This window comes from Columba livia, chromosome 3 (genome assembly GCF_036013475.1).
Source record: "Columba livia isolate bColLiv1 breed racing homer chromosome 3, bColLiv1.pat.W.v2, whole genome shotgun sequence".
Lineage (NCBI taxonomy): Eukaryota > Metazoa > Chordata > Aves > Columbiformes > Columbidae > Columba > Columba livia.
The window spans coordinates 41,646,651-41,672,304 of record NC_088604.1 but is presented as its reverse complement, the minus strand read 5'-3'; the positions used below and the strand labels follow the sequence as shown (position 1 = coordinate 41,672,304).

Here is a 25,654-nt window from a genome sequence, read left to right as displayed (position 1 = left end):
TCCGCTTCTCAAAAGCAGGAAGGGTGAAGGGAAAGTAAAGTTCCCTCTTAGAATGAGGCAGCTTGGGTGAATCTGCCATAAAATATGGGAATGTGACCACTTTTGCTGCCAGTCACACTTGTTTTCTTTCTTTTTTTTTCAAACAAAGCCCAGCTCAGTCTTTTCAAGTACTTAATGTGTGACCACCATCAGAAGGAAGTTTTTTACTGGAATTTGGGGGACATTTGCACTTCTATACTTCAGAAACTGAGCTATATAAGCTAGGCATGTGGCACCAATATCTTAATAAATCATTTCACACTTAGAATTTATGCTACCAGATCGATTTTTTTATAGATCTATTTTCCTTTCTTACTAATTTTAAGGGCAATTTCTATTTCTTGAACTGGAAATACATTTAGAAATTATTTTGATAATTCAGATGTTGTGTATTCAGCAATTTATCTGCAGTGGCTGTTGCAGTCTTCAATATTTCTCATTTCTTCTCCCTCTTTGCTAAGCATAAAACTGTTTTATTTCATTTTTTATGTCTTTAATTGTTTTCTTTAAGACCCTTTTCAGAATGAACATTTTTGCTCTGTTACATGCTGCCATTATTTTTAACCAGTAAAAAAAATCTTTTTATCCCTACATCTCAGCACAGAATTGAAAGATCATTAAATAATCCACTTTGAATTATAAGTTCACTGTAATTTCTTACTGATAAAAATCTTTAATCATAAAGAGATAAATCCTCTTGGATATAAAGTTCCCATTCACTGAGTTTCTCTCAGTCTTCTTAAAAAGCAGACAAACCAAACCAAACCTTCGTTAGGCCAGGAAAATGCCACCTCCCTGAGAAAATGGCAAAGCAGATATGTTCATAATCATCCAACTACAGTAAAATTTTAGGAGTCCAAGTTGAACTATAAAAGCTCTAAAAACCCAAGAGTCACATCATAAACTTGACTGTATTTACTACAAATTCTATTCCTTGCAAAAAAAAAAAAAAAAAAGAGCCAAAGCCCCTCAAAACCTATTAATGCACAGATGAAGGGTAAGACAGCTTCTGTTCTTTTAATCATTGAAGCTGTATTTGCTTTTCTTCTCTATCAGTCAGTGAAGTTTAAGGTCTTGGAAAACAGCCTATGTGAACAGCAGCAGTAACTGTCACCATTCAGAAGGAACTCTGTAAGAAACTGTTGCGGATTGTTGGTTTTTTTTTAATAATACTATCTGTATAAATGAGCAAGTTGGAAAGTTAGAGCTAAAAAATGCCTTCTTAATCATTACTGCAATAATTTCACCCAGAAAATAAATGGCAAACATTTAGTCTCACAGCAAGAGCTTTTTATTCTACTTCCAAAAAGAGATGCTGAACTGAGTTTAATTACTTTCTTAAATAAATAAAAATTATTGTTGCTGTAAAGAGATAGTAAGAATCAAAGTCAGAATAAATTTGAAGTGCTGATAAAAAAATAGATTATGCTGACCATACCCAAGCAATTTTCTAAAATTAGCATTAAAGATCTAATTATATCTGTACAAAAATTCACAGTAGTTAAAGTAAATATATGCATATTCAGCGTAACTGAGTTTCATTTAGCACTCACTATACATCTATAAGAAGAAAAACTCATTTTTCTTATTCAATGACCACATCTTGACACAGTCATAAAAATTATCTTAATTTTCAAGGCCTGAAATGTATAGCTTTTACTAAGACTTGGCAAGTTCTGGAGAATGGAATGATAATTATATTATGGTGTAATACAGAGAAAGCAAATAGTCTGTAATACACAGAAGTTGAATGACACTGAATACAACAGTCAAGTTCCCTTAAACTGTATAACCAAGATGGCAAATGTCAATTGTGGAATATATTGGCTAGGAATATGGGGATGTGGCTTCTTTCGGTTTTGGGAAAAAATGTTTTTCCTTAATTAGAAAATAGTTTACAAAGCAATTTTATTCAACTGGTGTGAACACCAGATGATCAAGATTCCTTGTTACTGGGGCCTTTTCACTCGCTTTGAAACCAGGTATATATACAGAGGCTGGTTCTGTGATCCCTGTGAAGAAGCAGACCTGTTATTCCAGAACTTCTGAGCCTATTTTGTGAGCCTGGCATGGTGCTAGTGACGGACTGTGAGGTTAAAACGTCGCCCTTCATCTCTATGCCGAGTTCCACATGACAGCCCCAGCTGATGGGTGTCTGCAGAGAAGCCCCAGAGGACACCTGGAGGAGCTGTGCTGGCTCCTGCTGGTGACTGTGACCCACCAGTACCAGCAGTACCCACCAGTACCAGCTTCAAAGCAGCAAGGAGTAGCAAATCTTCAGGATAGCAAAGATTGGTTCTTTCTCTGAATGCTCCAACCTTCCACATGGCATTTGAGCTACACAGAGCAATGGGAATGATGCTGTGAAGGTATTTCCTAGAGGTCCAACACTTATTCTATGCGTTTGCAAGGCTCCCTGAACGGAAGACTACCAAACTGAAATAACAGGAAGAATATGATGCAAAACATGCTTCCTTTGATGACAGGGCATTTCAAAAAGATGGACCAAATTTGAAACATTTGGGATGAATTTAACTACCATCTCAATGTTGTCTGTGTAGCAGGTGGAGGGAACATAGAGCATTAGGGTTACTAAAAGTTTATTAAAACTTGATGACTCATTAAACTGTAATTTTTTGTGTAGCTGTAACATGCTGCAAATCATGAAATACACTGCTTTGAAATTGGGTCCTTCCTTTTGAAACACCCTGTGTTTGACAAGGTCAGGAACAAAATTATGTTAATTGCAAATCACGACTAGTATGTAAGAAGATAAAATCTTTCAAATGCATATTGAAACTGAATATTCCCTCAGTTACTCTGAAGTCTGGTCTCCAGCATTTATATTCTGAATCTCATGCAGTGGCGTTCTTATGCACTGGCTCACAAAAAGATGTTAATGCTCAAGATTCTTCGAGGACTTCCCCAGTCTTGTACCAGAAGGGTGATATCTATCTAAAAATCTATATTTAATTGCATAAAGTCAGTTGATGATCCTTCAATAGATATAATACAAAAAGAGTACAGTGATCGTTGAGTCATGTAGAGGACACATTGCTAGGCTAGAAACTAGGCAGGTATCATATTAAATGAATATTTCCTACTTCAAAAATCCATTTACCAAAAAAGAAAAAAAAAAAAAAAGAGAGAGAGAAAAAAAAGAGCCTGTGAATCTAAATAAAACCTAAAAATATCAAAGACAGTGTGACCTGAAATCTGGCAAACTGGATAAATTTTTTTAAAAAGTTTTCCTGAAAATATTACAAATAAAGAAATTTCTGTATTTCCTATTTCCATGAAATCGCTGATTTAATAAGTCTTTAGAATACCGCGGTCTAGGGAGTAGAATGGGAATAAAGTTCAAAATGGGAATGATTACTCTTTGTGGGTATTACTACCAGGAAAAATGTGTAAATGTCACTAATTTCTAAAAATATCAAGTAGTTAATATATTTAATTTGTTACGGTACAGCACTGGTAATAAATGAAGAATATACAAATGTTCATGGAGCCACAAGTCTCTAAAACAGTAAAAAAAGCCCATAAAGCTAAAATTCAGATACAATCCATTGTGACTGGTGATAAAATAAATTAGTAAACATGAAGCATAAGTGACAGAAATACTACTACCCCTTTTTTCTTAGGCAAAACTCAAACAAGAAACTCTCCTGTGAAAGAGGGAAATCATCAGATGCACAAGATATTAAACAATACCGTCTCTGTCCATATGGAGGGCTCAGAATGAATGTTAGCAGTACACTGCCAAGGACTTGAGCATTTTCCAAGTGAAAGCGATATTCAGAGGAACAATTTCCAGCAAGTGACATGTGCTCACGTGTAGACCTTTAGCTCTTCATAATACTGATTTAGCTCTTCATCGTACTGATTTGAACTGGTCAAACTCAATGACCTTATGGGCCTCTTCCAACCGAAATGATTCTATGATTCCAAGATTCAGGTCTCAAAAGTGCAGCAAAAAATTGTGCACCTCTAGTATTCTGCCCCACCATTCTCACAATTTTTGTTAACAGTTGAGCACCCAGTGATTCACACCCCTTTCTCCCATTATTTTCTTAAATTATAATTTAAACCTGCATCCACTCATGCTGATCAAAACTTTCAGCAACTTCTGCAAAAGCAAAATAGAAAACGCAGATGAAAATACTTGACCATCTGGGATCATACAGTAGAATAAGTACAATGAATGAAGCGGTAATCTACAAAGAGCGAGACCTAATGAGCAAGTAAAATATTCGGAAAATCAAAGGCCTAGTGTAGAGCTTTATGTTTGTTAGAAAAAGCAGCTGCTCTGGGAAAGCTGCAGCTCATGGCATCAAATCGTAATGAGTCAGCATCACCCATTCCCCACACCCTATAATGTAAAAGAAAGACACACAGACTAACCTAGGGTTCAAGTGTAAAGCTTAGCTTTAGGTATTAAGAAAGAAGATGAGCAGTCAAGGGGAGTACTACTTTGCAAAAGATTGTAATTACAGCATTAGAGGTTTCCATGTTGATTACTCACCCTGATTTATATTCTTACCAGTGAGCAGTCACACCAATGTCAATAGTACTACCTGCCCAAGCATATGATAATCAAAGTATGGGAGTGTACTGCGTATGTTCCTAGGTTTCTCTTTTTTTCTGTCTAATGTTATTTGAGATTTTCACACAATGCTCTAATTTTCTAAGTTGGAACATTAATAGAAAAAATTCACAGCACATACCATAAATAATGAGATAAATTATCAAGACCTCTTTCATGTGCCCATAAGGTGTAGGGAAATTAAACAGTGATATTCTAAGAGTATAGTGGATGTAAATGCATTGCTGCTATAAAACCAATATTAGTTCGATTTTTTGCGTGTGCCTTGTTACATTTAACCCGAAAGTCCAGAAAAGGACTTGTGTATATACGAAAGGAACAGAAGTCAACTTTTTATTCCAAGAAAACAGAGCTGGATCTCAAACCTGCTGTCTCCATGCTCTTCTCTTGGAGCACAGACAAGTTAGGGAAGTAGATAAAGTTCAAATGTTCATGCTGTTGTGACAGTTCACAGGAAGGGGCACCCGTGATTCTCTCTCAGCAGATCAACTCCCAACTCATCTCTGCTAGGAATAACAGTGATAAAGTTATTGAGACCTACATTTCATTGGTTTATGATTTCCTTATGCATAGGTATTAAATTCCCAAACTAGAAGGACATTTTGGTGAGACAACTTACAGCAATCCTTGTGAAAAAAAACAATAAATCAAAATGGGGAACAGTCTCCATCCCAAAGTAAAAGACATTTCCTTTGGTGAAGACACATTTGATTCCACCAGTCAAAATACTTCCCCTTAAATAAAACAGTATGTAGCAGTAATATTACAGGGTCTAATTTAAATGACATCCATTTAGCTGGCAAAATGATAATCACTGCACTGAAAGTCAGACTTGCTTTACAGGCTTTCAGAGAAGATTGCATTTTTATCCTCCATAGCCTTGCAGTTCTAAAAAGAAGTACTGATATGTCATGAACAGCTTCAGAAAATCTTTGGAAGAGTGCTGCGAGCATTCATTGCCAAATTTAGGTTGTGTATCCTTTCATTTTAGCAGTAATTAATGGTATGCACTCTTCTGTTAGCATTCAGCTTGTATTCATTCAGATAAATTAATGAAAGGACTTTTCTGTAATTAAATTAAGTTGCATTACTACTACTCCTCTAGAAATGAGTATCAAGATGTTCTCACTCTGTCCCTGATTGACATGTTCCTTAATATAGATGTATATACATGTAGAAATGGCAGGACAAAATGAATTATTGTACTGCTTCTCAGGAAAGCATATATTCTGTATCAGAAAATGGCTTGTACAAGATGTCTGAATTTTTGTGATGATTTGTTCAAAACCAAGTAAGAAATTTGAAGAAAGTGGTAAACCGGAAGAAACTTGCTAAACATATAGAGTGTTCTACTGTCTATTGGCTATAAACAAATTTGATAAAAAATCAGGTATTGTGCCAGTGAATTCAGCTGGTTTCAGCAGCATTTTTTAACTCGGTGTGCAGTGTGGCACGAACACAGCTATGCTGCTCCTAGTACCACAATGGCGTCTGTGCTGCCAGCTCAAATATCTCTGTATTGTATTCCTCTGCTTTCCCAACTGCAGGGGTAGCACAGCAAGCCCTGTTGGCTCCTTTCCTCTTCTCTACACATCGCTCAAGTCAGACACAGGTGATGATATTGGAAACTGAGAATCCTATATAAAAATAATTTATAGTCTTAAATAATGTGGTCGTACTTTTTAAAAAAGTTAGACATACTCTCCATGGTACTCGTTGAAACTCCTTTATAGCTTCTCTCTTATATAGAAGGACAAGTACTTTCACAGTGTAATCCATCCTTTTCTAAGACAGATGTCCAGAAAGCATAATGAATTGCTCTCTGGAGATGTCTTTCTCACAACTACAGAGGGAGTCTTGAAGATTAGCTTAGTTTTTGGTAGCTAGACTTACGTGAGAGAAAAACCACCTATGAGTACATTTTGAACCATCCCAGGCTGACAACTTTGGGCTGATTACAGTATTACAAGTAGGATCATGACTCTGAGTGCTAAAATATGGCTGAAGAAGATTGGGAAAATACAGAAGATGAGAGCCAAAAGTGTAGATTATTAGTGCCAAAGAAAAGAGAAAAAATACAGAGATAAAAATACATTGCCATATCTGTACTTAAACCTAAAATTTCAAGTGGCTTCACACTGAAGTGTAGGCTGTCTTTTAAATTAGCTAGTTCACAGTCAAGGGCACATCTCTAGATTCACTGACTGCCTTTAAAGAAAATTCAGCGATTTCAAAAAGCAAATACCTGAAGTTCACTTTCCCAGGTGTATGAATGTGCAACCGACCAGTAGCTGCAGGTTTGACTCTAACAGGAAACAGTGGCAAATCTACGGCACATCTGGCATAACTATGTTTCAGAAATAAAATCTAGCCTTTCCAGAACTCAGAAATAGACATAAACCTAAAAACAATTTGTGAAATCAAGATATTGTGGAATAGATATATCCTAGTCACTGGACTGTAAATCTGAGAAGAATCCAAGTCAAAACCGGTCTATCAAAAAATTGCAGGCTAGTCATCCAAGAGGAATTATACCTGCAACCATGAAATGACACATTATCATTAGAAAAATAATATTTTCCAATTTGTTACAATTTAGATAAAATTTTTGCATGAAAACACTTCTCTTTGGATTGGAGAAGGTCATAAAATGTTAATAAGACAGACTACTGCCTGCCTACCAACAGCACATTTGCAGCCACTGACAAAATAATTGTCTGGGAAATTCTAATGCTCTTTTCAAGGTAGTCCTGCTTCAGAAAGGTTTCAGCCAAAACAAGGAGCAATAAATTTCAATGGTTTGTTCTCTTCCATTATCCATACCAGAGAAAACTTAAGACAAACATTAGGGCTTTCAATAAAATCATATCTATGACTCGATAATGGCTCAAGGAGCATTAGGGAGTATGAATGCTTAATTTGCCTTGAATAAGGACATCGGCGAGGCTTTTAGTGCTACAGAAACTTATGTAAGGGTTTGTTTTGTAAAATAAGGTGTAAAAACTAAATTATATTGAGTTATTGTGTTAGCATATAGTTGCTTTCAAGGACACAAGAGCAAACAATAAAAGTATCTGCCATGAAGACTTAAAAATCTTAAATATGAAGAGCAGCAAAGGACTGGTAAAATAAAGATCTTTTTGAGTAAACAGTCTATCAGAAATTAGTATCTATGGGAAAGTTACAAATATCTACTTTTGTCCTAAGCATAATTCCCTAAACTAACACATTATTCTGCCTTGGACATTAACTTATTTTATGCCTTTGCCACAGACTTGAATACCTTCTAACAACAAACAGAAACAAAGTGGTGAAGTAGTGTGAGAGAACTACATTATTGCTCACTACACTGTATCTGTTATGTGAAAGGAGAGAGATTTTCAGTTTCTCAAACTGGCCATTATGTACTTTTTATAAAATGTTTGATTTGCTGAAAGTTTCTGTTATTATACCTCTCTGTATTTCTAATGACTCCTAAGTGTTGCTTTTTAACACCCTAAAATGAAGCCTAAAGATAAAGCCTGTCAGGTGATTTACTTGCCACTTGGGACAATGCTAAGTTCAGCATTCAGACACCGCTAACATTTTCCAGCCCTCATGCAACTGCAGCCCCATATGTCCAAGTTGGTGGTGCTCACATGCCAGGTCCCTTGAGCCCTGACCCTGCCAAGGTTCTCAGAGTGCAAACTCTCTTGCAAGAGGCAGCAGCCTCATCCTGCAGAGAGAACTGGTACATTTTCTGAGAACATGCTTGACAGAGGATTAGATTTGAGGGTGTCTGCCTCCCAGGAGGTTCCTATTAACCAGAAGGTACTTATTATCTGGTAAGACAACTTTTTCATTTTCTCCTCTTGGAACTGTTCAGTTTGCTTTTAAATATTTATTCAGCCAAATAGCTAGCAATTAACTCCACAGACCAAAGATAGTCCACTCTTCTGTGAAGAAAGGGGGTCAGGTTTAAGTTCCTCCTCCATTAGCTATTTAATCAATTATCCAAACTGGCAAAGTTTCAAGAGGAGAAAGTCATTCACTTCATCCCAAAATAACCATTTAGTCAGAAGTTAGGGCATATTTCTGACCTGAAAGTCCCTGTCAGTGCAATTTTTTCTCCAGCTCAGAAGTGTGGATATGTTTTAAAAAGGTCATCCACCTAAATGGTAAGTGCTCTAATTACTGGATATTTGGGCATCAATTAGCAGCGTGTTCTAATTATTTTGGAGAAGAGGCAGGTCTGGCTTATATGCTTACTTTCAGTGCTGAAAGTAGATGCCTTTAAGGTGTAGGTTGTAGGTATATTACTGTTCTGTCATATTTCTTTGAAGCTACCCCTCCTTCTGCTTGCTCATTTCTCTGAATCCCTCTCCTACCCATCTTTCTCCTATACTTTTCACGGGAATCTTAACTCAGGGTAAAGAACAAGTTTTTTAGAAATGAAGTACCTGTCAGTTAGACATTGCAATGCTTGATGTTGCATACAAAAAGGCAGAGAAAGTAATTACTTCAGTTTTGGTGTCTTGTCCCCACGTTAGATGAAGCATCCACATTTAAGTGTTTATAAGCTGGACACCATCCCCCAGAAAGGTACCCAGACTGAGTAGCAGGCGACCTACACACAGAGCAGAGAGCAACGTAAAGTCACAACACTGAACAGGCAGTTTGATACAGAGGGGAATGCTAATCACAAAGTCTGTTTTAAATTTCACCCAGCCAGAAGCTAAACACCCTGTTTAGTATTTGAAGGATATGCATCTACCCATCCAGACTTTAGATCATGTCACCAAAGTAGACCTTTTTAAAAATTAGTTTTAGAAACTAGATGGAAGAGAAAAAGAGATGGAATAAGGTTAAAGTTTAGGGAAAAAAAAAAAAAAAAAGAAAGATGTGCTGTTGGTCCCCTAATAATACAGTGATGAGATTTGCTGTCCATAAACATATTTGCAGTTTGGGTTCAATTTTGCTGATTCCCTGCTCTGGCTGTGGAAGTGCAACCTGCTACTCCCAGAGACTGTTCTGAGACAAAACATTGGCCACACCTGTAAGAACCGTGTCACTACCTGATCATACTGGGGGAACTAAATATTTACTGGCCCATGCAGAAGAGGTGGATGCCTCTCTAGCCCAGTGCCTGATAGAGCTGCCCAAGGAATGGGTGCCTTGGTCCATGAGCTGGCATGATCAAAGATTTACACAGCTCTTGAGCTTGTTCAGTCTTTAGAAGACTTAAGGATCTTCTGGGGAAATACACAAATAAAAATTTTAAGGCTAAATATTGAGTTAGGAATGGGCAACTCTGGGGCAATGGGTGTTCTGGTTTGCTCTTCAGAGCCCAGGAGACTGCACTGCCATATGACTGGAAGAAGTAGTGTGGGTTTGCAGTAAATTCCTATTACCATACACTGGCTTGGTTTGCAAAGCAGTTTTGGTGTGCATTGATTAGATTTCCTCTCAAGCAAAGTAAATTGGAAGTTCTGCTTACAGTCTGTACCAAACGTACTATAACCTGCAGTGGGGACAAAAGGATCTGAACTAATTAGCCCTTTGAACAGCCTCAAACTACATGCAGGGTAACAACATTTGGTCCGAGAGACCAAACTAAACCTAGACCGTGGTAAACCACATTGATCACATACCTTAAATATAAGGACCTCAGCACCAGCTGCTTTGATCTACCAGTCCACTCCTATTGTGCTGAATTACTTGCTAATACAGACAAATACATCCAAGTCACATTTCTGCTGCCTAAAACTCTTAATATACTTAGCTGTAAGTCTGTGTGGATTTTGACCTCAAACATCACAGAAAATTGTTAGTGAAAACTTCAATTTCCCCCTTTTTTTCTGGGGCAAACAAAATAACTTTTCAATAGTCAAGTAAGAAGTGATAATTTGGAAAATGACGCAAAGGAAAAGATGGAAAGTAAGAACTGAAATAAAACAAATCCAAGGAATAAAAGAAACAAAGGCAGGAAGAAAGTGTCACAGAAGTTAAGGAAAGCTTTGTAGGAAGCTTAAAAATAAATATACCAGCTTAGTTTACTATCTAAACTGATAAGCGACTATTCTCTCAAGTCTATACCAGCCTTTTTCCACTGCTGCTGGAATAGCCTGTGATTATCATGTATTACCTTCCCTTTGTGGCATCAAAAGTGTTCTCCATATTTTGAAGAAAACCTGTACTAAACCAATTTTGTGCTGTAGGAGGAGACACAGCTAGACCTGGAGACTGAGAACCTGGTGCCTCAGCTCCCATAGCTGGCTGTGCATCTCTGACCTTCAGAGAGGCATAATTCTGGAGTAATTTTTCCTACTTACCTGAAAACTACAGATAATCCATAACCATTACACAGCATTAAGCACTTACAAAAATGGGGCACAAACATCAAAATGGCTTAGTCTATAACAACCCAGTGAAAGGAACAAATATTATCTGCATAGTAATGCGAGCAAAAAGAATCATAAATTGGGCTAATCCAACAAAGTTCAGGAAAAGAGATAAATTCATAAATACACCACAGGAAATTGCTCTATTAGGGGAAAAAAAAAAAAAAAAGCTGACTTTCAGGTAGGAGGATTTTAACCATGTAGGGTACCTGAGGAGTTCAATTGCTATTGTGAACCAGGAGGAATAGGAGTATATATGTATATATATATGTATCTGTGTGTGTATATATATATATATATATATATATATATATATGTATGTTCCTATGTAAGTGCACATATATATATATACTTAAAAATTATATGGTTATGACACAATGATTTCCACCAGAAAACTGGTGAAACCGTAAGATCACCCATAAACAAATTATATTTTCACATGGCTGAGTGCTTCAATGCTAACTACACAGCAGAGGTGTAACATTTTTTTCCCAGTGTATCTTAGGTGTTAAGGAAAACAGAATTTGTTCCTTAGTGACCGATACCTTGCATAATATGGCCACAAAATTGTTGGATAAAGTGAATTGTCTCCACAGCTAGTGGAGATTGAGAGGAATGTGGTGATTTGAAAGCTAGTTAAATGTAGGCCTATTTGAACGTGTCAAGTTGATGTGGGATGAAGTAACCTATTTTAATAACAGGTAGTCTCCCAGTTTCAAGTTGTACTTCTAAGACTGGCATTTGTCTCCACATTTTGTAACCACATCTTATAAATGTGAAAAAATGGTAACTGCTGGTATCTTCTTTGGTTACCCACTGTTCTGGTTCACAGCTTTTGGTCAACTACTTCCTTAACTACTTTACTTTTACTGAATTGACTAATTCATACTGTACTTTATATGCACTCACACATACCAACCATTTTCGTATTTATTTCATTGATTGCATGACATTAAATTACACCCAGGCTTATGCTGTGTATTATCAACTGGGTAAAAATTCCCAGCCCCAAGTTTCATAGCAATGCTGCTGTGTTTCACTCCAACATGCACTCAGTTTGGAATTCCTTCTCACAAACTATTTGTACTACTTGTCATGAAAAACTTAAACTTCTCATTTGGAAAGAATTAAAAACCAGATATATTTATTATTGTCAATGTTTTTGTTCATTATGATTGCTCTAACAATACCAATGCTCTCAGCTGTTTGCACTTGCCTGCCATGAGATAGCTGTACAAAGAAGATTCTTCATCTCAGTGAGGCCTTAAGGAAACACACTGTATCTAGCTATGTGATTTCTAACTACCAAAACATTTTAAATGTTATTTTTAAATATTCTTATTGTTTTTTCCTTAAATATTTTTTAATTAGAATCTCAAGTATTATCAGCTTTCTGCAAGAAGGCATATGGTTCAGTGCTGGAGGCCCAGCAGGTGCAGAGGGAAGCAGGTGCAGGAAGGCAGGTACAGAGCATGTGGTTGCAGCGAGGTCAGGTAACAGGGAATTTTGGCTGTGTCCCCTGGGGAAGCTTTGCTGGGGAGGCAGCTGGTCTTACCTTTGCTCCCTCTGTGCTCTGTACTGCAAGGGTGGCCAGGAAGCCGCTACAGTGGAGACAGGGAGAGTATCTGGGAAATGAAGTTTGACTCCTTCCTTTGCAACACTGGTATCAGTGCTAATATTTAATGTAGGACATCAGTCATCTCTTAGCATAGGTGGTTGAAGTGATTGTTGTCTGAGGTAAGCATTCTCACTTGAAACTCTCCTAATGGTTGCAAGTTCTAGAATTACCAAATTTGTTACGCTCAAAAATGGCATTTGTTGGATATTTTTGCAATTTCCTTCTCCATTCATCTAAACTGAGTTGCTTAAAAATTTATTTTAAGTCTGCTGGTTGCAAGAAACTAATTAGCATTTGTGTCAGAGCAAGCTTACTTCATTATACTTAAACATTGGCCTTTAAACCATGGGTATTTAGAACTGCTGAATAATAGTCTTAAGCAGTCAGTTTGTGAAAATCTTGTATTGCCAGCTTAAATAAATGGTAAAATTGGTATAGCTTACGTTGATAGCCTTTGCTGTTTAGCTGATAAATTTTATTCCAAACATAACAATACAAGCAATAATAATAGCTTGATTGCTTTCTAAGTGTAGTTGGATGTTCTCCCATTCTATTTAAATGGAATATTCAGCAGTAGTGACCATAAAATATATCTGATTTCAAATTCTTAATTTCAAAAGTTCTTGGTTTTCAATGTTTCAAATTAAATTAGGGATCTTCTACTACTGATTGAAACTAATGCCACTTTTAATTTCAAAGCAGGGATTATTTCTATTGGAAAACATTTTTTATGGAGAAATTCTAATCAAGTTCTACCATCAGTTCTGTCCTCTCCCTCTAAGACAAGATATCCACTGCTTTGCCAAAGTTTAGTGAAGACTCAATTCTGATAAAGTCGCCGTACTTTTCACATGAGTAACTTGATTTACACAGTCATCCAGTTTATTGGAATACACACATTCCTAAAGCTCTGCATCTACCCAAACCATTTCAGGATTGATTCCTTCATTCAGCATAACCTTAATTATAAGGGAGGTCTTTCTTCTTCTATAGTTTAAGCCACTGGAGAAACTTCCCTAAAATCCTATTCTGTTGGAATATGCAGTTCCACTAAAAACGCAATATTCCACAAAACTAAAATAATTTTGCTGAAGTCTTGATTTGAAAGAAAAACACGAAAAAAAAAGAAATATTCAAATTGTTTCTGATATGTTGAGATGTGTTTTAAAATATTGTACATTTCAGTCTCTACAAAACAATTTGGGGAAATATCTTTTTTTTTTTTTAAGGACTTCTAAATTTTTGTTTTTCATTTCAAAAGGGGATACTTGTAATTTCAAAACCCTCTGAAATGTCACCCTGATAAATAGAGAAAACTGGTTTTGTTGCTTTATGGGCCTGCTTTACCCAATGGTGTCTGGCATGGTCCACTTGCCACCTGCATCCATCTGTCCTTGGTTAGTAATCTGCTCTGTGTAATGCTGTTGGTACCTGACTTCCTAAGATGTGGTGATTCATCTGAAGAAAGACGGTGGATATACAGGGAGTTAATGCTGCTTAATTATTCTGAAGCAATTTAAAACTATTTTGAACTCATACACAGTGTCTCCATCTGGGGTGAAAACAATGGGTGAAAAAAGCTTCAGAAGGAACTGTGGGGAAAAGTAAAGACAAAAATGTAAACAAGATGCTTAGTGATAAGTGTGAGCAGTTTTCTACCAAAGTACTTTAAATTTTCAACTTGAGTTGAATTGAATTGAAATCAATGAGAAAGACATAATGTATTAAATGACTCTAATTGTGGTTTTTGACTCTATGTGCTTTTTGTTTGTTTTCTTAAAGATTATTTGAGCTACACTTTCTCTTAACAAGTAAAGCACACTAATCAACAGTCAAATGTGAACATTATACAACATTTGATACCATTTTTTTTTTACTAATCACAAAGAAGTCTGCCTCTGTCATTTGTTCAGATTTTTAATTTGTGTATTTTAATATGAAAAATGATGATTAATGTTTTAAGGTCAGCTAGATGCTTTAGGACATAAGTTGATACACAATTGAACTCCAGAAAATATTCAATAGGATTACTTCATTAGGTAAAAGTAAAATAAATAAAGGTGCTAGATTAATACTTTTTTTTAAAAGTAAGTTCTGTATTTAAAAACCCCACACTCATTTCCTAAATGAAAAAAAAAAAATCAATTTGAAGGAAGTATGTGTTTTAAGTTACGATGTCCTTCAAAGTTGAGACTTTATAAATCTCTTGTCTCTCACTTCCATTCTAACACTGAAATGGGAAAACAGGCTTTCCTGCAGTTTCAGTTCTAACACATTTTCTCAGTTCAAAACTGCTGTAGTTCTTGTCCTGGATAAACTAAAAGGAAGAAGACAGCTGCAGAAAAGAGACCTTTGAACCGCTGGATTAACACTTTAATATTCACTTTTATTGCTCAATTGGCAGCTTCCCTTACTTCAGCACCTTTACTTACATGGTAGTTTTAGGTTGTAGCATAAACCCACTACAATAGGTTTGAGCTGATTTTTTTTCCCGAAAAGAATAGTAGGCTTAATTTATACAAAATAAGCCATTATACATAAAAATCCATTATAAATAATATAATTTTATTTGCTATTTATTTTGTTTTCTGACATTTTCTGCTGTTTACTAGCAGACATTAGGGCGGAAAAAACAACACCCCAAACATTAGTATTAGTATGATAGTGCATGGTTAAATCATTGTCTACTGTCAGATCAAAAATGTAGCATTATGTGGTAATGAAATATGAACAAGTAGGAGGCTCTTTGCCCATGGTATATATACATATTTCAGCACCGAACTTCTGACAATGTGATTAACGGTCTCACTGCCACCAAAAAAAAAAAAAAAAAAAAAAAAAAAAAAAAAAAAGTGTGAAATCTTTGTTTGAAGCAGAAGAAAAAATATTTGTGTGTTATTAATTCATACTCTCTGCTCCAGTTTGTGAAATACAAACACGTATTTCTGGTAAGATATTCTTGAAGGACTAAATGTCTCAGGGGGCTGGTAATCACATTTCTGGAGCCTTTCACCTCTAGTTAACTGATTCAAACACAGCCAACGCGCAATAGTGATGGAAAATCATTGCGATTTGAAAGCTGGTTTGTGGCCTGTCTGAAATGAACTGGCGATTTCACCGCATTTCTTAGAGGATCTTGGAAATGCACTCGGCACTTTGGAAAGCACCGGGGCTGAGAACACTGAGCTCAGCGCAGGGTCCAGCCTGGTCCCCATGGAGCCACAACCAGGGCTGGTTTCTTTGAGGATGGCAGAGGCCAAGGCTAACAAATAAATTCTCATATCAGGCAAATTCCCTCAGTACATTGACCACTTGGAGCAAAGAGGTCCTTAGCCACCTGGAGGGTCTTGGTGGGAAAACATTTTCTCTATGTCGAGTAGCCAGCCAAGACAGGCTAAAATGGCAGCTCAGTGTTGGGGTCTCCCCATTGCACTGCTGCTTTCTGTGCTTCACAAATGCTGGGTATAAACAGAGCTTCGTCTTCCATTGTTGCCAATTTGGTGCTTCCGTTAGCATTAAATGTACTAAAGAGGAAAAACAGCAGAGAGACACCACAGAAATGACACTGTTTTTTGAGAGTGAAAGCACATTAGCGTCTTCTTTTACACAGAGCTACATATCTAATTAGGAACAGTTAATAAACTGTCCTTTGTCAAGATTGTACCTACTATATTCTAGAAAACCTGTCTGACAATACTTTTTCTCATTAGCTGCAAATTATCTCTGTTCTATGTTTCCAAGTGAAGACTTTAAATTGTCTTCTTTACGATTTCATTTCTTCTGCATTAGGGACTTTTCTTCACAAGAGGTATATCTCTTTTTAAGAAAATACACACATAATTTTCTTCTGAACATTTAATATTTTGTATTAGGAGCTTTCTCAGAGGAAAGAAAGAAAAGTCTGTCTTCATTAACCACTGAATATCAAGTGGGGAAATTAAAACATTTGGATGTCATGTCAGCTATATACATTGTCTTCTATGATGTCACATTTGATTTTCTTTTTTTATGGCTTTGACAGCATCATATTAAAAATTTGATTGCACCATGACAGTACAGGCTTTGAATTATTCAGCTTATGAGTGCATTCTTACAGGAACACTATTTTGTATTTCTTGCCATTTTTGAAAAACCGACATTTAAAAAAATGTAAAAGGAAAGGGAAAACGATTGCTAATAACTAATTAATAACCCAAGCTTGGCAACAGTAATTTCATTTTAGTGGAATATCATACAAATTAAAACCAGATTAAATATAACGAGCGAGGTATTTCAGAAGTCACTTGGAAAATTATTCTCAGGATGACATTTTGGCCCAGTGACATCAATGGAGAGACTCCAAATCAGTTTTGGTGGAGCCAGGACTTCCTCCTAATCAAAGAAAACCTATACATTTCCAATCTGGTTTTAGTAACTATGTGTCACAATTCTTGTGCTACTTAATTAACTTTACCCATCCCTTAGCATATGCTTCAGCTATTAATGCTCACTGAAGTCATTGGGGCTTTTTACATTTAACTCCCATAACAGAGTCAGACCCTTAGAGCTGGGACCTCTTGGGTAATTTTTGCATTAGTCTTTACAGGTTTTTACTGTGTATTTTCCTATGATGACTGTGTTCTGCCAACTTTCTTTTTTGGTATATTTTACCTCTGTTTAACGTTAAGTAAGTGAAGTCTGTTGGTTGTATCAAATAACTTCAGCTGTAACCCTTTTCAGAGTGACCAAATTTGTCTTTTCTTCATTACGATTTAAGGTTATTTTTAAATTACTAAGGATATTTTTAAATCACTAAAGTTGGAAACATCTGCTCTCCAGCTTGATTAAATTCAGCTAGTCCTTTCATATCAGAACCATAAAACAAATAACGTCATTTTTAAGAAACATGCTATTCCCATATCTACTATCAGATACGAAAATATCATTCAAAGTCAAACCCTTTTTCCAGTAAACATGACTATTATTTAACTAGTAGGGCCCAATAAAACTGCCCGTAGCTATACATACATTATTCTTTCTCACAAGAATTATTTCAGCTGAGCTGTCTGGGCAGGTAAGAACTATAGGCTTAAATACTGCTCAGAAAGGTGAAGTGTGAAATATTCCATATAACATATGAAATTAAAAAAAAAATACTTCCAGCCATGGCAATGAGGAAAAATACAAATTATCTTTTTATGTCCTAATTCCTCAAAAAGGGTTAGCAGAAATGTTTTTGATTCTGCTCACAGCATTGCCTGGGATCAGAATCATGACCACAGTTATACCAAGAAACGTGCTTGTATTCCCTCAGAAATAGCTGAGGTTTATTCAAGAGTTTAGTTTGTCATTAAGAAGATATATTTCGCCGTTCTTCATCTCTCTTCTAACATCTCACTATTCCAATTCAAAGACAAGAACACCTGTTTTCATTACAAGCAATGAAAATTAGTTACAGATCACTTACACTACGTTATTTTAGTTTACCTATTTAACCTGAATCTAGTCTGTTTCAACACATGAATCATCCTGAGACAGCAATTTCTCATTCTTAAACAAACAATTACACACTCATGTTGCTTTCCTACTGATAAGCAAAACTTAGTTCAAAATGTACAGTGGGAAACCAGATAGCACAATTCAATAACATTTCATCCTGCAATATCAATATCAGTCTGCAAATATTATCCTGGAAATAAAAATGTGTGAGCTTCTAGGACAAAATCCTTCTGTCCTTATAATTTACTGCTCAAATGCCAGTTGAAGACAACAAATGGCATCTATACAAGTACAGAGTAAAAACTACAAAATAGCATAGCCCTCTACCAATTCCAGTTGGTTTTTACATCCATCCTTATCAAAGGCATCATGGTTTAAACACCTTTTCCAAAAAACACTACTGACTGAACCGAAATAAAAAGAAGAGCATTTATCTTATAATCATTTGTAGTTTGACTGAAACCAGGCTGACCACTACAGGTGACAAAGGAACTTATTTTCATAATAACCTTTAAATCTTATTGTCTCAGACTGCCACCAGCTGTGGCAGTTAAGGTATGATGAAACATTTCTGATGCACCTCATGCAGATTCCTCTCTGTATTGCAAGAATTAAACTAATTATCCCATAAATTGTATAGAAAATCTAAATCTACAGATTTACAAGCTTTTCCTTCCCACAAACGTTTTGCATTACCTGTATGTAGAACTGCTTGAATCCCTTTACCCTGTGTAATGCAGGACTAAGAAGTCCTCTGTGAGAAAGAATACTAGGAAAAAATATAAGTGAAACACATAAGAAAAAACAACACAAAACCAAGCAAAACCTCCAACAGAATTTAACAAAAAGCAAGAATTGTGGAAAAAAAAGAGATGTTTTCCCCAGGCTCCTTCAGTTTTAAGTGTTATCACAGCACCAGCTTCTGGAGAACGGAGTAAAGATTTAGTACGAATCTTAGATTTGTACTTGTTGGCTATTTGGCAAAGAGGCAAGAGGTTGATTTTTTTTTTTTCTTTTTTTTAAAAGGCAGTTTCCAGGTCTTTAACACTACTCTGAGCCAGAGACGCTAAATAAAAGAAGGGGAAAGCGCTGCTGCCATAACAACCCTTAGACGGGGAACTACTGGGATACAGATAGTTACTACACTACCTACAACCAACCGTGTGCATCATGACACATAAAAACCAGAAAATGCTCTTCAGCCACAGCATCCCATCATGTGCACTCTCGGCTCTGGGGACCGAAGGCAAAACAAGCATAGACGTCTCCCCACCACCACCCCGAGCTTTATTTAATTGACTATAGCTGGGGGGGGCTGTCAGGAAAGTCCATTTGAAAGCTGAGTCCTGCCCGAAGCCACCCCCCCAGTCCACTTCGGCCGCCCCAAGGGACGGGCCGAGCTCCGCTGCACCCGGTGAGTGCGGAGGCCCCGGGAGGGGGACCGGGACCCTCCCCCGCTACCTTTCCGGGGGGCGACGCTTGGGAAGCCGCCAACTCTGCTGAGCTGGGTCCACCCCACCTTCAAATGGTCCCTTGCAAAAGTTAAAGTGCTGCCCCCTTCCCCGAGCCACCCCGGGGAGGGGGCAGTCTGCGGGGGCTCAAGTGGCTCCTGGCGCCGGTTGGGGAGCGGGGCTGTCAGGGTGTCTGTTTGTGCGTGTGAAAGACACCCATGGGAATGGGCAGTGGTGCCCGGGAGGGGCAGCAGGGAGAGACCCCCTTCCCCGCAGCCCCCGCGGAATCCCGGGGACATCCCTGCTGCCCCGCGGACATTCTGCCCCCCTGGGGGGAAGGTGCAAGCACGGGCTGGGACCCTCCGTTCCCCCGGGGGCGGGCAGGAGCGCGGTGTCTCCCCCCGCAACCCCTTGTCTTCTCCAGCGCTCATCCCCGGGGCCGCTCCGGGATGGGAAGCGGGTGGGAAAGGGAGAGGGGGATGAACGGCAGGTGCTTTTTGGGGTGGGGGGGAAGGGCCCGGCGACTCACCCGTCCGAGGCGGAGACTGCGGGTAGCGCGGCGGCGGCGCTGCCCCCGGGGCGCGGGGGGCGGCGGGGCAGGAGCAGCAGCGGTCGCGGGAGCAGGGGTGAGCGGCGGGGCCCGGGCTGCTCCTGGGCGCGCTCTCGCTGCCCATCCCCGGCGCTGCCGCCGCCGCTGCCGGAGGAGGATGCGAGGGAGAGTCAGCTCCGGGCGCGGGCACGCGCGGTGGTGGAGGGGAGGGCGGGGAGCGGAGCGGGAGCGCGCAGCGGAGGGGGAGCAGCTGAGAAGCGCGGGCGCTAGCTCTTCCAGCCCTCCGTCCGTCGGCCCTTCAACCATTCGTTCCTCGGTCCTCATTTTTTCGCTCTTCCATCCCTTCTCCCTCCATTCTCATCCCTGCATCCCGAGTCCGCCCATCCCTCCATCATTCACCCCTCCATCTTTCCATCCCTCCATCCTTCATCCATCCATCCCGCCATCCCTCCGTCCCTCGGCTGCCCCGGCCGCGGAGCAGCGATGACCCCCGCAGTTCTCCCCACCCCATCCTCCGCCGCAGGGTGACCCCAGAGCCCTCCGGGGCCGCGGCGGGGTCGCAGGCAGCGCCGGTGGGCGCGGACACGCTGCTGCCCCGGCGGCGCGTCCCCGCGGCGCCCCTCGCCTCCCACCTCCGGGAAGGGCGACCTGCTCCTCTGAAGGGCAGGAAGTCCCCAGCCCCGCTTTCTCGCTCCCCCCGTAACCCTGAGGGGAAAAGAGCTGGTAGCGCTTGCCTGTCCTGTTCTTCCCTTTTCTTTCTTTTTTTTCCCACCCGGCAGGAGGGAACAAAACCGTGCTGCGGTAGGGAAAAAAGGCGGTAAACAAGAGGAAAGCATATAGAGTACGATAATCATTGACTGTACAGAAACAAACCATACACCAGAGTAGCTCTTAAAAACAGTCTTTCAAGCCTGCTCCTGAAATCTAAAGGACTTGCCAGATGTTTATTTAGGATCAGAGTAATTATTTTAACATTATTATGAGAGAAACAACAGCTCTAAGTGCATTGTGTAAACAGGAGACCTGTAAAATCAAATATGACAAATAAACAAGCACACCAAAAGCTGACTCTCAACTCTTTACCCTTGATCTGAACTCGCCCTGCATTATGTAATGTTGATAAACTGCTGCAAATACATTTGGGTAAAAGATATAGCAGCGATGAGAACACGAGGCTATTTATTGACGTACATTAATAGCCTTACCTGCCAAGTAGTTGTTTCAGAGGTTCATCTGTGCATTTCTCATCAGTCCTTCAAGTAAACAATTTACTAGATTCTGAGTGCAGACATACAATTCCCTGGTGTCAGTGGCTCTGTACTAGATGTTTCTGAGTGGCTTGTGGATTATTAACTTACTACGCTCTTCTGCTCTGCCTTGTACCAAGAGCCATGCAGGTATGAAGAGCTCCTACTTGTGAAGCCAGGGAAGAGAGAGATTGGGTAGATTTCCACGTAGCTCCGTATTTCAAACTGCTGATTTGCTGTAAGGGCTACAGTCACTTAGATAATCCGTCTGGTCTTCTAACAGGTTTATTCCAAAGGAGAGGCCTGACTCCAAGTTCTCTAAAGACAAAATGAATATTTTTGCAACCATAGTGGGAATTGATTCAAACCACTGTGAGCTCACTGTTAACATTAAGGTATTTCTGGGTGTCACTATTCTTCAAAACCAGTAAGAACTTCCTGGGGAAAAGAAAAACTACCAAGATATGCATCTTTTTCACAAAATTGTTGAGACAAGATCAGGGACCTGCTTCTGTTTCCATGTAGCTATCGGCAAAAATATGTACTAGAAGGCAGGTTACAGTCCCTGGCTAGAGGATGTCCTCTCATCTCTGTAGACTCAACCAAGCCATACAATAATCAAATACAGTAGGTATGGGGAGGGAAAAGGGGGAAATTGTAAAATTGTTAGGTCAAATTTTGCACATCTGTAAAGCCAGTAAGGCCAGGACTTATTAAAGTTTCATTTTGAGCCATTACTGCTTGCAAGGAAATTCTCCACGATTAATCTTTCAGTGTTTTCCTCTGCTCTTGTCTCAGTCCTGAGATTAGATGTAAGCAGCCCTTTAACTTGCAGATTTCTGCCTTTTCCCCTGTATCTGCTTTCTCACCTGCTCCCGTCCTTCTTCTGCCTTGTCCTGCAAGGGCTCTGGGCAGTAAAGAGAGATGGAAGTCACAGGGAAGGAAATGGAAACTGGGCAGTGGGAAAGATTTGGGCTCTGCATAGACAGTGGCATCTTTGAACAAGAACTTATCTAGTGTGAGTGGCACAGAAATTTTATTGTATTTTTAATATAGTAAATACACAGTTTTAGTACACTCAGTGCAGTTTTTAAACATGTTGTTTCTTTCTTGCTCTGTAGGTGCTGATGAACGTCTCCAGCAGGGACAACTGAGCCCAGTGTAACAGTAGCCTGATAGGTAGAAAGATGCCTGAGAAATGAGAGACTGAGGGTAAACATTTTTTTTTCTCTGAGATCCAGAATAGGAAATGAACTGCTGAGGTCCTGTCCTCAGATGAATTACTTCAGCTCTCTCCTGGCTTTGACTACAAATTTAGTCTGCATCAAAGCAAGCACATATTTGCCTGCAGAAATGTTTTTCTTCACCACAATTATTTTGTTGGAAATTTGTCAGTTCTTCAGGTTATCACAGGGCTCACTTCAGATTCTTGCATGCCATTTATATATATATACAAGCATTTATGTTTATGCACAAGGATTTATTAAGATTTTTTGGTTTTAAATTATTTCACCATGGTGTTTATGAAGAATACAAACATTGACCCTTGCATTTCAGCGTCACTGTAGTGAACTGGTTTATTCTTAGATATAAGGTCGCTTTTCTTCTATAAAACCTTTGTGTGAGAGCAGTAAAGTTGTTTTGGTTTTGTTTTGTTTTGTTTTGTTTTGTTTGTTTTTCTTCTCACAGGAGAGAAAATGTAAGCCTTTTGTGATTACACCATTGCTACATAAATTGCCTTTGCAAAAGCTGGCTGCTGAGTTTGCTACCTTAGACATATATGTATGCTGTTTTCTGAAGGTTCCAGGACATTTTCTGAGAACAGAGTTTGACAAAAAGTTTCATTCACATAATGGAAAACACATGAATATTAATAGAAGTTTTGAAAGCAAAAGATATATAGATAGAGACTGATTTTTTTTAACAGGTTTTTGTAAAGGTCAAAAGAAACAGAACAAAATTACAAAAATAAAACAAAAAGAAGCAATCCCCTCTCCAAACTGCTGTCCAATCCCTAACATAGATATTTATCAAAATCATGTAAAAAAAAGATCAGGTTTCATTTTTTACCTAACTTGGTGTTAACATTTATGTCAGGCATGCTTTTAAACTAAGAATATTTAAGCACTTACTAAAAACTCACATGCAGTACTGAAGTGTGTGCTGTTCCACTGATGTTGTTTCCATGAAGTTAGTGCCACCAGTGTTTGCAGGGGCAGGGCTTCTCTTTACATCCACATTTGTTTTAGAGGACCCAGAACCTGTGCTTATGGGAGTCTCATATGCTTTTTCCTGTTTGCAATTGAGTGTTGGCTCGAGGGTTAGCTGCATCATTTAAAAATCTATCATCATTTGGCTTACTGTTCTTGCCATTCATTAGTTATGTCTTGCCTTAAACTTGGCCCTGATTCTACAGCTGGATTGACTAATGCCAGTACCTGGTGCTGTGCAATCGGCCTTAATGACCTTGAACAGTGCAGTGGCCCATTGCGGTTTGCAGGGTTGTGGGGTGGGGAGTAGGAACCTGGCGCTAGACAGGAACTGTGTTGTATAGTGAGACCCAACCCAGGTTGAGGTTTGTATAGGATTAAGATAGAAAATAACATAAAATACTATTACTATTTGAATCTGAGAAAGAACTGTATATTCTCAGTTTTTACTTTCTGTGGCAGTTTGAACGCATTTAAATCTGATATCTGAGTGGTTTAAGTCTCCATTCTTAGGCACATTTATAGCGTGTGTTAGAGAAAATAAAATAAATCACTTATTAAAATATCTTCTATATGGAAATTCAATTTGTAAGCTTTATTATAGCTTTCATTTATTCAAAGAATGTTTTGTTTGCTCAATGTGTTTTATCAAGAAAAAAAGACTGATTTTAAGTAATCTGTGGTAAACTAGGGTGGTTTTGGGTTTCTCTGTGTGTGTGTGTGTGCATTCTGCCATTTTTATCGAGTAGGGCTCTTTGCTAAAAAGCAGTTTCACATTATACAAGACAATCAGATTTAAATTTTAAAATTAAGTGCCTTTGCACTTTGGTTTGTAGGCCTAATCCTGAAAAAGTGGTTTGTTTTAATAGGCCAGGAAACAGCAAGGACTTAACTTGTGAAACCAAGCTAGTTTGGGGTACCACTATCTGTAAGACGTGCTTTGCTGCATCCAAGCCTCAACCTTCACTGAGCTCAAAGGGTGGCTGTGAAATGTGTATTTTCTCTACTTGAGACTCTCTGTCATTAATCTGTTAACAAATTTGTCTTCTTATACTAAACACAAATAACTTTACAGGTAAGCTTATATCAGCTGGCAAAAAAAAAAGGAAACAAAATGTGAGAAAAGAAATTAAATACCATTACGTCTTTTCCATTAGAGGAACAATTTAGGAGAAGGAAGATAAAATCAGAAACCAAACATGTAGGTGCTGGCATAACTTTCTTCCTATTTTAATCAAATGTAGAAGAGACAAATAACTGAACCAGGGGAACTTCAATATACTTACAGATTCTCATAATATGCAGTAAATCTTTACAGTTCTACTCTCCAAGGAGATTCTTGAGTAAATAATAATGACTTTGGCCTCTTGGATAAATGAAGATGGATGTACTGAGAAAAATCTAATTATGGATTTCTCTTGCCGTGAATCCTATCTTGTGTGCCAGAATTATATCGTTGATACTTCATATATATTCCAGCAATGGTGTACTAAAATGAAGCTTAATGCAGAAAAAGAGGGGCATAAACACACCAACAGATTGTTTCTTTACTAACTCAGTATTAAACCTGGTGATTTTTGAAACAAAGAATGTACCAATTTCTTCTAATGTTACCTAGTGCTACCAAGTCAATACAGCTACACTGCAAACTTTGGTGTGTTCTGTGTGACATCAGCAGAATTGTTTGCTAAGGTCCGCGTCTTCACTAGCAATGAGTTAAAGTGATTCCCTACAGTAATGTACCATAGCATCAACTCTTGCCTAATAAGGATGCAGCTTATCTTGTGAAAGCTGTGTGTTATGTGCTTTATCTGATTACCTCTGAGTCAAACAAGCTGAACAGCTAAATGAGTTAAACAGCTAAAAGTTCTGGGGTTTTGTGTTTCTTTTTAAATGCAAGTAGGCTTGTAACAGGAACTTCTGGAAGATATTTTCATATCAGTGGCTCACAAAACTATGCCAGCAGAAGTCTACAATGCAGGTATAGCTTAATTTCAGATTGATATATACAGCAGAATATTGGAAATGTTATTGGATGCATTACTGGAAGAAAATATCTGAGGTCTCAACTTGTC

At 38.5% G+C, this 25,654-nt stretch overlaps 1 protein-coding gene across 5 annotated transcripts in view; it reads right to left on the bottom strand.

Annotated features, from left to right (window-relative positions):
• Positions 1–21,607, bottom strand: part of FUT9 (fucosyltransferase 9) — a 108,738-nt gene extending 87,131 nt beyond the window's left edge. For 2 of the 5 annotated variants that reach the window (XM_021285568.2, XM_021285565.2), the window contains exon 1: positions 21,328–21,607. Coding sequence is in view for 1 of the 5 variants with exons in the window: in XM_065056544.1 (XP_064912616.1) it covers positions 20,102–20,246 (145 nt within the window). In the remaining 4 variants the exon portion in view is untranslated. Of the gene's footprint in view, positions 1–9,144; positions 9,252–18,817; positions 18,891–20,101; positions 21,212–21,327 lie in introns of those variants that run through there. The other 3 variants (XM_065056546.1, XM_065056545.1, XM_065056544.1) reach the window with 3 other exon arrangements.
• Positions 21,608–25,654: the final 4,047 nt, after the last annotated feature.